The sequence below is a fragment of the Dunckerocampus dactyliophorus genome, chromosome 12 (genome assembly GCF_027744805.1).
Source record: "Dunckerocampus dactyliophorus isolate RoL2022-P2 chromosome 12, RoL_Ddac_1.1, whole genome shotgun sequence".
NCBI classification, from domain to species: Eukaryota; Metazoa; Chordata; class Actinopteri; order Syngnathiformes; family Syngnathidae; genus Dunckerocampus; species Dunckerocampus dactyliophorus.
The window spans coordinates 11,964,722-11,978,412 of record NC_072830.1 but is presented as its reverse complement, the minus strand read 5'-3'; the positions used below and the strand labels follow the sequence as shown (position 1 = coordinate 11,978,412).

Genomic DNA, 13,691 nt, shown 5'->3' with positions numbered 1-13,691 from the left:
TTGCAAAACTGTTAATTTATGGCAAAGTTGCTGAGAACACTAAAAGTGAGAGTAAAAAATGTCGAGCCTCCTTTTGTTACCTGACCTATTTATCTAATAGTACTATGTGACCAGTAGAAAAGTACTAAATGTATTATTTGACACAAACCTAAATTTAATATGATGACTGTTTTAGAGTAATGCCAATACATGAGAAATTAATTGTTCAAAAATATGTTTTGTTCAAAATATCACAACTAAAAAAAATAACAATTTAAATATTTTTGTTATATAAATCTATCCTGTGTAAACAATAAAGTTCAGAGTCCAGGGTTATGATAGCCAGGTGTATCCAAGTTGCAGCACCATTAAACTACTCTGACAAAAACAAAGGAGAAGTGAGCTATTTGTTTTATGTGACTGACAACAGTTAAATTACACTTTATTTACAAAGCACATCACCACTCGGTGTGGTCATTTGTCATTAAATAAGGTGTTATGTTGGAATAAAACACTTATAAAAATATTAAGAGTTGAAGCAAATATTCTTTGGTGAACTACTTTGCTGGTGATCTACTGCTGGCATAGGAGCAACCTGTTGGAGACCCCTGTGATAGCATCACTATCTAAAGCTGTACACATTACGTGTTTCTGTTGAACAACTTCAACACACAACTTGTGTTTTGAAGACAAGCCATAAGTATTATAATGATAAGCTTGCAAGATTGCACTTCAGTGTCATATAATACTACCCCTTAAGATGGCGGCAATGCTCTGTAGTGCTATTTGAAAGCAACTGTCATAGAAGAGCGTTTGTTAGTACAGTTGTCCCTCCTTTATCACTGACCACTTCCACACGGAATGTTTCACTCTAGCCTTGGGACATGCCATGGCTGACTTCATGACATTATACAGTGTTAGTGTAATGTAAGGCAATGTCTCATCAATGTTTTGTGTCATTACTGCCACGTAGTGACCAGAAAACTATATATATATCACTTGTATGTCAATGTTTTGACTAATAATAGACCATAGTCTACCACAAAACAGCTATAATTTATTAATTAATTAATTTCTGGAAAAAAACATGATATAACGAGGGAGCGATAATCGAACCGCGGTATTGCGCGTGACGACTGTATATTGTAGCTATCTTGAGTAGCACAGGAAATGAGCCATGCTAAAGCAATAAGCCATGAACACACAGACAGGAGGTGATCACCACAGACTGATATGTGGCTGATATGCGAGCAAAACCAATACAACAAGGTACCACAAATGGAACACACAACGCAACTGCACCACATAGAATATCCGGGTATCAAAATAACACTGTACATGCAAATCTATACCCTCAAGGCATGTTGGGTTGCTGCTTGGCATGAAGGGGTGATGGTGGTTCTCTCCAAAGCACTGCTGTAGACTACACACACAAACGATGTGGCTTTGTTATAGTGTTCAATGACCATTTCTTTGTTCTTATTCAGGAAAAAGTGTCTGCTTTGGATGTGGCTTTGTTATAGTGTTCAATGACCATTTCTTTGTTCTTATTCAGGAAAAAGTGTCTGCTTTGGAGAAGCAGGCCAACCAGCTGGGCTTGCAGGCATCTCAGGAATGTGAACGTCTGGCCAAAGACAGGACCGTCATGCTGCAAATGCTCCAAAATGTAAAAAGTCTTGAATGCTAACACATGATGAATATACGTTACAGTTCATTTGTTGTGATGCACTGTTCATTGGTCCTGTGGACATGTTCTTGTCTGCGTGGTCCAGGAAAAAGAGAGACTGACTGCTCTGGAGAAGAGGTACCACAGCATCACTGGAGGAAAGAGCTTTCCCAAGTCGTCGACGGCGATGCGAGAGGTAGCGTATGACTGTGTTGTTGCTGTGTTGTTGGTGTGCAATTAAAGTATCTGACAAACATTCATGACTTCATGCTTTGTGCGAGAAAGTGTTGTGTAACAAAAAGCCTCCGGTATGCTCAGTGTCATTCAGTTTGTGTGCTTAACTGTGTCACAACAAGGTCAACTCATTGAATTGTAGTGGCTAATAGGTGTCGCCAAAATATCAACCACCACCCCATTTTAAATTAAAGGAACATGCACTTTTTGGGATTTTTGCCCATCATGCACAATCCTTATGTGAGACATGAACACACGTCTTTCTCTTTTCTGTGTTTTCTAAAGATATAAAAACAAATAAAAAGAGACGGCTAATTAATGCACGTGATGGGACGCAACTATTCCGCCTTGAACGCAGGGATGCTTCGATCAGGGTTTTATGCTGCCGATTCCGACACCGATCATCCATTAGTGAAATCGGACGATAATGGGGTTGGGTTAATCACATGGGTTAATTATACATTTTTGAATTTATTTTAGGGATGTCCGATAATATCGCCCCACCGATAATATTGGCCCGATATCGCATAAAAATGTGATATCGGTAGACATCAATATCAGATTTTTTTCCCGATAATGAAAACCGATATTAAAATGATGTACTGTATATCCTTTGAGCTTTCCACAGCTCTTGTGTTCCTGGCCACTCTGACTTTACTGAAGTCGGCTAGCTCCTCACGTTAGCCTCTGGGTCTGGGTCTCTTCAGTGAACTACTACTATCCATCCATCCATCCATTTTCTATACCGCTTAATCCTCATTAGGGTCGCGGGGGCATGCTGGGGCCTATCCCAGCTGACTTCGGGCGACAGGCGGGGTACACCCTGGACTGGTCGCCAGCCAATCACAGGGCACATATAGACAAACAACCATTCACACTCACATTCACACCTATGGGCAATTTAGAGTCGCCAATTAACCACCTGCATGTTTTTGGGAATGTGGGAGGAAGCCGGAGTACCCGGAGAAAACCCACGGAGAACATGCAAACTCCACACAGAAATGCCCAAGGGAGAATCGAACCCAGGTCTTCCCGATCTCCAGGCTGTTCCTGTGTTTTAAATATGTCATTCGGAAAACGCTATTACTAAGATAGTCCATCATAAGGGCAAAAAAAAAAAAGTCCAGGAAAAAACCAAAACACGGCAAGAATGATGGCTTCTCGGCATGTTAAATTCAATAAACACCATAAATATACCGCCAAGATTGCAAAGCCTGTTGCGATGAATGAAAACAAAAAGGAAATGTAACACATCAAAGCGGAGACGTACCTGGATCCAGGAGAATCCACGCAGGGATCGACTCACTATGATGACTCAAACAAGAACCCCAGAGATTAAATCCAGCAGAAATAATAGTTAATTATCCAGTAATTTCACAAGTGACCCTACGTAAACCTTACTGTACATACGGTAACATACGTAGCGCCAGAGGCATACATGTCATATCCGCTGACATAATCCGCTGACTGGTTGTCTGTGCGTTTTAGAATTGATTTTAAGATTTTATTGTTTGTTTTTAAGGCTTTGAATGGGCTGGCCCCTCAGTACACCTCGGACCTCATCCAAATTTACATTCCAGCGCGGACATTGAGGTCCGAAGGCCAGCTCCAACTGGTGGTGCCTAAGACCAGGGGAGACCGGGCCTTTTCCGTAGCTGGCCCAAAGCTGTGGAACACTCTCCCCCCTCATGTAAAAACGGCTCCCACAATTGAAAGCTTTAGGTCTCGTCTTAAAACCCACTTTTATTCTCTGGCTTTTAACTCTGCGTGAGTCGTGTGGTCCTCTGTGTCTTTCATTCTTTTTTAGTTTTAATGGTTTTATTTATTTTAGTTTTTAAAATTTAATTTACTTATTTATTTTTTACCTACTTCTTGGATTTATTGCTTTTCTTGTTTTTGCTTCTTGTTTTAAATATTTTACTGTTGTACGTTTCTTTGTTTTTATTTGATCTTTTAGTTTTTCTTTATAGTTTTTCTTCCTCTTCTTGTTTATGGAGGGTCGCAACCAACCATTAGGATTCCATGACCACACGACATATTGTTGGTAGTTTGAAGAAGTTACATGATGTGCACTACATCAGGTAAGGTTAAAGAACTTGTTACCAGCTCAGACATAATAGTCACTGCAGACAAAAGCCTCTTAGGGGTGTGTGAGTGACGTTATTCGGCCTAAATGAGGTTTGACACCTCACCAATACAGCAAGAAGAGATTTGTTCATGTTTTCACATCAGACAAAAAGATCCAAGAGAAAGTGAGGAATAAAAGGATGAACAAGAGGGTATTTCTGTATATTGCATGCATGCAAGTATGGATCCAACTAGCAGCACAATTCCGGAAGCCTGCAGAAGATATTGGCTTTCTGAAAAATCCATCCATTTTCTATGCTGCTTATCCTCACTCGGGTAGCGTGTATGCTGTAGCCTATCCCAACTAACTTTGGGCAAGAGACAGACTACACCCTGCTTTCTGAAACAAAACCTTGTTTTTATTTTTCTTTCATATCTGACGTGTCTCCTCCTTTTCCCCTGTGTGTGTATGTGTGTCTGTGTGTGGTAAAGGAGTATGTGACAGTGAGCCAGTTGAGTCATATGTATGGGATGCCAGAGGTGGAGTCATGCACCACCTCCCCGCTTTGCCATCCCCTGCAGTCTGGAGCTGTAAATCCTTTGTCTTTGGAGGTGTGTGTTGTCGTCCTTTACCCTGTCACTTTCTCCAACGTCCATGTACAGACCTTATAGCTACTACATTGTGATCACAAACCAGATTGTCAGTATTTAGAAAGCCACCTTCCACCACTTTCTCCTTTGATACAAATTTAACTTAAGGATGATGCACTAAAGAAAAATGTAAATATGACAACATATGGTATTGCCAGACTTTTCTACCAAAGAGGGTCATGCAAGTTAGCATAGTTCAGGAGCTCTTCTTTTGTTCTGTGCCAAAGTCATAAGTGTATTTTTTTCACAGCACCTTTGGTGCATTTAGTATGCTAACAAATCACTTTCACCACTTTTCTAGTCTATTTTTAAGAGATACTTTATATACCAGGGGCTCATTTTCACAGTGGGCCACATCACACTTTTGGTTGCCCTCAGAGGGCAGTCTGTAACTGTAAATCTTTATTAACGTATAACCATCTTGTAATATTATTGCATATCTTATTATTTACTTACATTGTTAACCTTAACTCTTGCATAATTCATTGTAAATGGGGTTTTACAGCAAAAAGGAAACAAAAAATTTAGCTAGAAAGATAATTGTCTTTTACATATAAAAAAAATTAAATAAATAAAACAAATAAAATATATATTTTTTAAGAATGATAAAATCAAATTTAAATTAAAATAAATTACATAACTTTAAAGTGTCTTTTATTTCTTTTATGATTTTCAGGCTTTTGTGGGCCACATAAAATGATATTGCGGGCCAAATCTGGCCCCCGGGCCTTGAGTTTGACACCTGTGTTATATACAGTGGGAAAATAAGCGTTTGATGGCATGCTGCATTTACTCATAAAAAGATATGAACACTACATAATTTTTATCCTAACATGGAAAAAAAAAAGTTTAGAAATGCATTAGTATCAGATTGATGTAGTAAGTATTTGATGGTAATACAAAAGGTGGTTTAGTAGTTGGTTGGAGAAAGCCTTGTTGGCAAGCACAATGGTCAGATGTTTCTTGATTGCTCACCAGGGTTGCACACATCTCAGGGGGGATTTTGATGAGAGGAACATCCCCAAAGCAGAATGTTTACACCTCCATGTCAGTATGAATGCTGTTGTTGGACTCATATTCACCATTTTGCTGCCGAGTCCACTTGATACATGCATGGAGCTCCATTTTGGTACATGACATGGTGTTTTCATGTCAAAGGTTCAGACTGGTATGTATATGTGTCTTCTTGCAGGCACTGCAGGATCTCAATCGATGACAGTAAAGTGCCTTACTCATGCTTTTCTTGCTGACTGTGCTCCCAACTTCCTTGACATCATCAGTTGTCATTGTGGGCTGCTCCCTCACCTTTCTCACCATCACCAGGTGAAATCTTGCATAGAGCTCTTTCCCAACAAACTTTTTCTTCATGCTTTTCCATAGACGTCACAGTCTTGTGCAGGTCTACAATCTTGTTGATGCATTACTAGTCTATTCCAGTCTTGTGCAGGTCTACAATCTTGTTGATGCATTACTAGTCTATTCCCGTCTTCTGCAGGTGGACAATCTTGATGCTTTTGTTGCCTATTCCAGTCTTGTGCAGATCTGCAGTCTTGTTGATGCTGTTGTAGTCCATTCCAGTCTTACCCAGGTCTAAAACCTTGTGGAGGCTCTTGTAATCCATTCCAGTCTTGCACAGGTCTACAGTCTTGTTGATGTTCTTGTAGTCCATTCCAGTCTTGCGCAGGTCTACAATCTTGTTGACGCTCATTAGTCCATTCCAGTCTTGCGCAGGCCTACAGTCTTGTTGATGCTCTTCTAGTCCATTCCAGTCTTGTGCAGGTCTGCAGTCTTTTTGATGCTCTTGTAGTCCATTCCAGTCTTGTGCAGGTCTGCAATCTTGTTGACGCTCTTGTAGTCCATTCCAGTCTTGTGCAGGACTGCAATCTTACGATCAGCTTTTGCCCATGGTGATGGACAGGTGTGAATGGAATAGTGTTTGTGTGTCTTATGTTGATAATGAGTTGAGAGTAGGAGTATTTTCTTAAAGGGACAGATCTCATTTATGTGTTTCATGGACACATAACCACTATGTGAGGGTCACAATGCTAGCTGGCGGGTAGGGGAGCAAATACTTATTTCATTTAAATATAAATTAATTTAAAACCTGCTATTTAATGTTTTTCTGGATTTTTTGCATTTGGCATCTCTCTATTAAAATAAATCTGCAAATGTGTGTTGTCTTTGTAAGGAGGTAAAATGACAATGTATGATAACTATATTTTATTTCTTTTTGTGGCTGTGCTGTCAAACAATGACAATTTTGAGTTAGGTGAATGAAAGGGCTGCAGTAGATTCATTTAGATGACAGTTGTTGCAGGCCTAGTACTGTGTAGTGTTGCATGCCTAGGACTGTACTGTGCATTGTTGCAGGCCTAGTACTGTGTAGTGTTGCACACCCAAGACTGTGCTGTGTATTGTTGCAGGCCTAGTATTGTGTAGTGTTGCACGCCTAGTACTGTACTGTGTATTGTTGCAGGCCTTGTACTGTGTAGTTTTGCATGCCGAGTACTGTGTGTAAGGTTGGAAGTGGAGCACACACTGCTGATGATTGTTGATTGGTCAATACAGAATCATCACTTTTGTGTTGACTCTGTGATTCACGTTGTGTGTGTTGAAGACACATCTCAGCAAGGCTGCTTGGGGTTTCATGTTTCCCAGCATGCCGTTGCAAACTCAACAGTAGTACTTCTATTGGAAATAGATTTGAATGTTTTTGTGGGGCTTCAGAGACAAAGGATACTTCCAAAGATTCTGAGTGTAAAATCAAGAATTCCTCCAAGCTGGTGTGTCTGCAGTCATTAGTAATTCTGCATCACTGCCTAATTGAAAGTGCAGGAGAGATACATGAAAGTGAAAGTGGATCCAAATGTTAATGCTACTATGAGAAAGTGGGCCATTGCAGTAGACCAGAAGAATGAGGATACAGGAATGTAAAACAGGGATATAGCAGCTGGAGGCTATAAAGCATACAGCACTTGATAGGAACAATGTGTTGGAGATATTTTAGAAGAATTTTATAGTTGTGTAATATAAAACTGTTTTTAAATCCTCTCTAATCTCTGCATTGTTTTCTCCCATTCATCTTTTCCATGCCGCATGCTCTTTTCTCTCTGCTGCTGCTGTTTGCTGGGCCCTACAGTGCCAGTCTGAGGGCAGCAGGCCTTCACTTCCCAAGCTAGATTTAGAACAATGGTACCAGGAGGTGTTGGCAGGCTCCAGCCAGCTCTGGTCTTCCTCCCTGCCAGCCAAGCCACTGTCAGGCTGCAGGCCCTCGCTGCAGGTAGAAGAGCTTCTTATTCAATTCGTCCTGCTGTTTCTGCACACTGTGCTTCCTCTGCAAGCCTGAATCTACTGTTTTCTGCTGATATTTATTTTCTATGCAATCATGAAAACATGTCAAGAGCTAAACAACAACGCTTCATTCCTTCCACACTTGAAAGTAAAGCAAGCGTAAAAACATTCAATGACGCTCTAAGTGTGATGGTGAAAAGCTTTTGATGGTAATGCTCGGCTCCTTTTGGCACCTTGCTCCTGGTTATCATTGCTCCGGTTCACAATAGACTGTACATAGGATTGCAGAATCAAAGTAGCATTTGTTGAAGCGTAAGCCAAAGATCCTTGCTAAACACTAGCACTAACTTCCATCCTTTGCGTCTGCCATCTTTAGCATGAAGGGGTGAACATTTTGCACAAAATAAATCTCATGGACCCATGCAAGCTAATCATAATATATTATAATATATTATACTATTATAATACACTCCTGATCAAAATCTTAAGACCAGTTGAAAAATTGGTAGAATTTTCATTTTGCACATTTGGATCTTAATGAGGTTTTAAGTAGAGCTACAATATGCAAAAACAAGAAGGGGAGTGAGACAAAAAGCATTTAGAAAAAATTATTTATTGAAAACAACAATGAAACTGAAATAGGCTGTTTATCAGCAGATCAAAAGTTTAAGACCATTGCTCAAAAAAATAACAAAAAAACTCTCCAAACCAGAACAAAAAAATTCTCAGTAGGACTCAGTAATGAGTAGATCCACTGTTCTTGTTAATCACTTCAAAAATTGCTTTGGGCATGCTTGATGCGAGTGTTTCCAGGAGGCTAGTGGGAACATTGCTCCAAGTGGTGAAGATGGCTTCACCAAGGGCATCAACTTTCTGGAACTGATGGCCTTTTTTATAAACTTCCCTTGCCGCCAATCCCCAAATATTCTCTAAGGGAATTTAAATGAGGGGAACATGCAGCACGGTCCAAAAGAGTGATGTTATTCTCCCTGAAGAAGTCCTTCGCCAAGCGAGCATTGTGAACTGCACAGTTGTCCTGTTAAAAAACACAGCTGTTACTACACAGACGAGGGCCCTCAGTCATGACGGATGCCCGCTGCAACATCTGCACGTAAGCAGTCGCCGTTTGACGACCCCGCACCACCTGAAGCTCTGGTTTTCCACTGAATGAAAAAGCACCCCAGATCATGATGGATTCCCCTCCACTGTGCCGGGTAGAAAACATCTCAGGTGGGATATCCTTGTCATGCCAGCAACGTTAGAAGCCATCTGGACCGCCAAGGTTACATTTTTTCTCATCAGAGAATAAAACGTTTTTCCACCTTTCATTGTCCCATGTTTGATGCTCCCTGGCAAAGTCTAAACAGGCAGTTTTTTAAATTACTTTTTCAAAATATTTTTGTCTCACTCCCCCTTCTTGTTTTTGCATATTGTAGCTCTACTTAAGACCTCATTAAGATCCAGATGTGCAAAATGCAAATTTTAGCAATTTTTCAACTGGTCGTAAGATTTTGATCAGGAGTGTATACACTCAACAAAAATATAAACCCAACACTTTTGTTTTTGCTCCCATTTTTATGAGATGAACTCAAAGATCGAAAACTTTTTCCACATACACAATATCACCATTTCTCTCAAATATTGTCTAAATCTGTGATAGTGAGCATTTCTCCTTTGCTGAGATAATCCATCCACACAGGTATGCCATATCAAGATGCTGATTAGACACCATGATTAGTGCACAGGTGTGCCTTAGACTGCCCACAATAAATTTATTGCTAAATATCTGATTATAGAGATGTGTTTGTGAGTTGGAGCGCTGCTGTTGATGTCTTCAGGTTAGAAAAAAGTTATTGAAGAGCAGCAGTCTGGCTGTGGGGATGCCATTGTAGCTCCATCTGCTGTCATAACAGAGAGATGTGGCTTGACATGATGCGCATGCGTTAATGATGCTGACAATTTTAACGTAAGTAATAACATAAATTACAGTAGTTAACGTGCTATTTTTGACAGCCTTAATTAACATTAATATTAATGATAATATTAATATAACAATAATATTATAATGATATATTAATAAAAATATCACTTGTCACATATGCATCGCATCACATCGACAATTTGGATGTGGCAGTTACTATGTAGCACAAACATCCATATAAGCACAAAGTAAAGTGCAAAGTATGAAACGCTGGACTAATGCAATCAATGAACATATAAACTAGCCTCATTCAACATGTCTCCTGTCACTTATTATTTTGCTGCAGGTACACTAGCTGCGTGTTAGTCAGGGTTTCTTCCTGAAGTGTGACAGATATTACAGAGATTTACATTCCAAAGGCCAAACTTTGAAATAGTCCCAGACCATGGACATATTGAGGTAACAAGCTTGTTAGTATGTGGAGAACAATGTCATCACTCGCACGCTGATACCATTATCGGCAGAAAAACTGATATTTTTATGCCAATATCAGCCGAGCAAACATAAAACACGATATATCCTGCACTGTGCCTGATTTAGTGCATTGTCTCACGCGCTGCTTTACCGCCGAGTAGAGATGCCGTTCTGCCAGTGCCAGCTTTTTTTTTCCCCAACAGTACTGTTAGTTTATTCAAAGTAAGCACTGCAATAACAGCTATTGTATACTTAGTCTGGTCTGTGACCATGTTTTACTGTAGCAGGTGGTCCTGAGCAACGTCAACGTCACAGGGTTTGTACCATAATTTTCCCCAAAATATGATAATTCTAAGCTTGTGGTATTTGTCATTTCTCATCTGGCAACACTGCAGCCGACCCTTCCTCCTAATGTTCCCCACCCTGCAGTCAGCATTGTGGGCGGCGTGATGATTTTTTTTTTTTTTATTCTGGATCTCAATTCCAAGCATTGCCATTTTATTCAGTGCCATGTAACATGAATGGAATTTCATTCCATATTGACCATCACACTACATACTCTTTGCCAAACTGCAGCACCTTATCCACCTTGTGTGCTCCCTGTGCAGGTGTTCCGCTCCAAGGTTGATAGTGATCCAGGACAATCTCCTCATCTAGCAAAGGCTGGATCTCCTCTCCAGCAGGGAGCTGCAACACTGGGACGCAGTGCAGGCTCCAAGGTAGACTGGTTGTTTGTTTCTATGCAGGGTTGTGTGGAGCATTTTCTAATTGGCTCACACGGAGAAAATTTGTATTTTTTTCTAAGTGTGTAGGACTTATATTAGGGAATTATGACGTCATAACGATAAATCCGATAACATTAAATATTGCTTTGATAACAGCTACTTTTAACAAATGCTCCATTGAGGCGAAATTACCCATACTGTGCAGGTGAGCAAATCAAGCGCTCATTTTTTCTTCTCCCTGTGATGTTAACAGACTGTCGTAACTTTCCCTGAGCTCATTTGTAAACAAACATTCATTTGAAGAAGGACACTATACCAAATGCTCTGCATGAGGGGGGAAAAAAAAAAAAAAACTTAGAGCACACAATAAACCTTATCAGCTACGTGAAATGCCAGCGCTGTGGAATTAGAAAAAATGCAAAGGGTTTGCCAGAGACCTCGATGGCGTCACACCGGCTGCTCGGAGTGTGTGTCTGAATACACTTTGCTGGGCCACAGCAGGTGGCTCCCTCCGCTCTATACTGTGGTTCTCCTGATAGTAGTGATGTGGTAGTAGTAATGTCATGATATTTGATTAGGACAGGTACAGTTGGTCAAATCCGAATTTGTTGTCTTTCTTACTTACAGCTGTGCACAAACTACAATTATATCTAGTCAAGTAGATATAAAAAGTTATCGTTGTCTCTATCACATCGGGGTCGTATCGGTCTTGAGAAGCAGAAAGTTATCGATATTGGTTTGAAAAAAATATATAGTTTAATTATTCCAAATAAGTATTTGATTTGTTGTAGTATGCTTACCTTCTTATAAAGATATGAACAGTACAACATTTTTATGGTTGATTTTAACAGAGGGTTGATTATGCCAAGGGAGTTGGGAGCACAGTCAGCAAGAAAAGCAGTAGTAAGACACTTAATAATAGTTTGACATTCTGCAGTGCCCACCAGCCCATCCAGCCCCTGATATTGTGTTTCTCTCTGTTGTTATAGTAAATCTAAACGCAAACTGTAAAAATGATGTTGCTGTCTTATCGTTTGAGAACAATCATGGCTTCACTTCTTGTTCATGCCAGCTCATTCTCTGACCCGGCTCCCTTGTTTTTCAGAGCCCGCTTCTGCCCACCCACAGCTCAAGCAGTTTGCCCAGGAACCTGGCAGCTACCTTGCAGAGTATAGAGAGCAAGAGACAGCTGGCACTGCAGCAGAAAGGTTAGCAAGTTTGTGTTTCTTTTCTGATATGTGAACAAGAAAGTGAGCTATCCATCCATCCATCTTCTTCCACTCATCCGAGTTTGGGTCACGAGGGCAGCGGTCTAAGTCTAAGACTTCACTCTCCACTTCACTGGCCACTTCGTCCAGCTCCTCCCGGCAGATCCCGAGGCGTTCCCAGGCCAGTTGGGAGACTTAGTCTCTCCAACGTGTCCTGGGTCTTCCCCGAGGCCTTCTACCGGTTGGACTTGCCCTGAACAACTCCCCAGGGAGGCATCCGGGAGGCATCCCGACCAGATGCCCAAGCCACCTAATCTGGCTCTTCTCAATGCGGAGGAGTCGATGTTCTACTCCGAGTCTCTCCCGGATGACAGTGCTTCTCACCTTATTGCTAAGGGAGAGCCCAGCCACCCTATGTAGAAAACTCGTTTCGGCCGCTTGTACCCGCGATCTTGTCCTTTTGTTCACTACTCAAAGCTCATGACCATAGATGAGGGAAGGAATGTAGATCGACCTGTAAATTTAGAGCTTTGCCTTTTGGCTCAGCTCTCTCTTCACCACAATGGACCGATGTGGAGTCGGTGCACATGGAAAAAGCAGAGACTCGATCCTGCAGCCACCAAACCGGAACCCCTCAACGCCCTGGCTGTGCCTAGAAATTCTCAAGACCGCTTGGCCTGCCGATACCTGTAACATGCTTCCGGAGTGCCATGAGGCAAAAAGGCCCGATTAGACTTCAGCTTGACGGCATCCCTCACCACTGCTGTGCACCAACGGGTTCTGGGATTACCGCCTCGACAAGCACCAACCACCTTACGGCCACAACTGCGATCAGCTGCCTCGACAATGGAGGCACGGAACATGGCCCATTCAGACTCAATGTCCGCTGTCTCCCTCGGAACATGGTCAAAAATCTCCCGGAGGTGGGAATTGAATCTCCTTCTGACAGGGGACTCTGCCAGTCATTCCCAGCAGACAGTTGGGGCCTGCCAGGTCTGACCGGTATCCTCCCCCACAATCGGAGCCAACCCACTACCAGGTGGTGATCGGTTGACAGCTCCGCCCCTCTCTTCACCCCAGTGTCCAAAACATATGTCCGATGATGTGACCACAAAGTCAGTCATCAAAGTGCGGCCAAGGGTGTCCTGGTGCCAAGTGCACACGTGGACACCTTTATGCCTGAACATGGTGTTTGTTATTGAAAATCGGTGACGTGTACAGAAGTCCAATAACAAAGCACAGCTCGGGTTCAAATGAGGGGGGCCGTTCCTCCCAATCACGCCTCTCCAGGTCTCACTGTCGCTGCCAATGTGAGCGTTGGAAGTCCCCCAGCAGAACAAGGGAATCCCCTGAGGGAGCACTCTCCAGTACTCTCACTAGGTACTCCAAAAACGGTGGGTATTTTTAACTGCTGTTTGGCGCATGAGCGCAAACAGTCAGGAACCTTCCCCCCACCCGAACTTCTACGCACCACA

The 13,691-nt window shown here is 41.7% G+C and overlaps 1 protein-coding gene across 14 annotated transcripts in view; it reads left to right on the top strand.

Annotated features, from left to right (window-relative positions):
- Positions 1-13,691, top strand: part of phldb1b (pleckstrin homology-like domain, family B, member 1b) — a 116,054-nt gene that overhangs the window by 78,765 nt on the left and 23,598 nt on the right. For 11 of the 14 annotated variants that reach the window (XM_054794375.1, XM_054794379.1, XM_054794388.1 and 8 more), the window contains 6 exons: positions 1,535-1,645; positions 1,752-1,841; positions 4,439-4,558; positions 7,737-7,877; positions 10,892-11,002; positions 12,114-12,216. In XM_054794375.1, coding sequence (XP_054650350.1) covers positions 1,535-1,645; positions 1,752-1,841; positions 4,439-4,558; positions 7,737-7,877; positions 10,892-11,002; positions 12,114-12,216 — 676 coding nt within the window. The remainder of the gene's footprint in view (positions 1-1,534; positions 1,646-1,751; positions 1,842-4,438; positions 4,559-7,736; positions 7,878-10,891; positions 11,003-12,113; positions 12,217-13,691) is intronic. The other 3 variants (XM_054794381.1, XM_054794383.1, XM_054794385.1) reach the window with 3 other exon arrangements.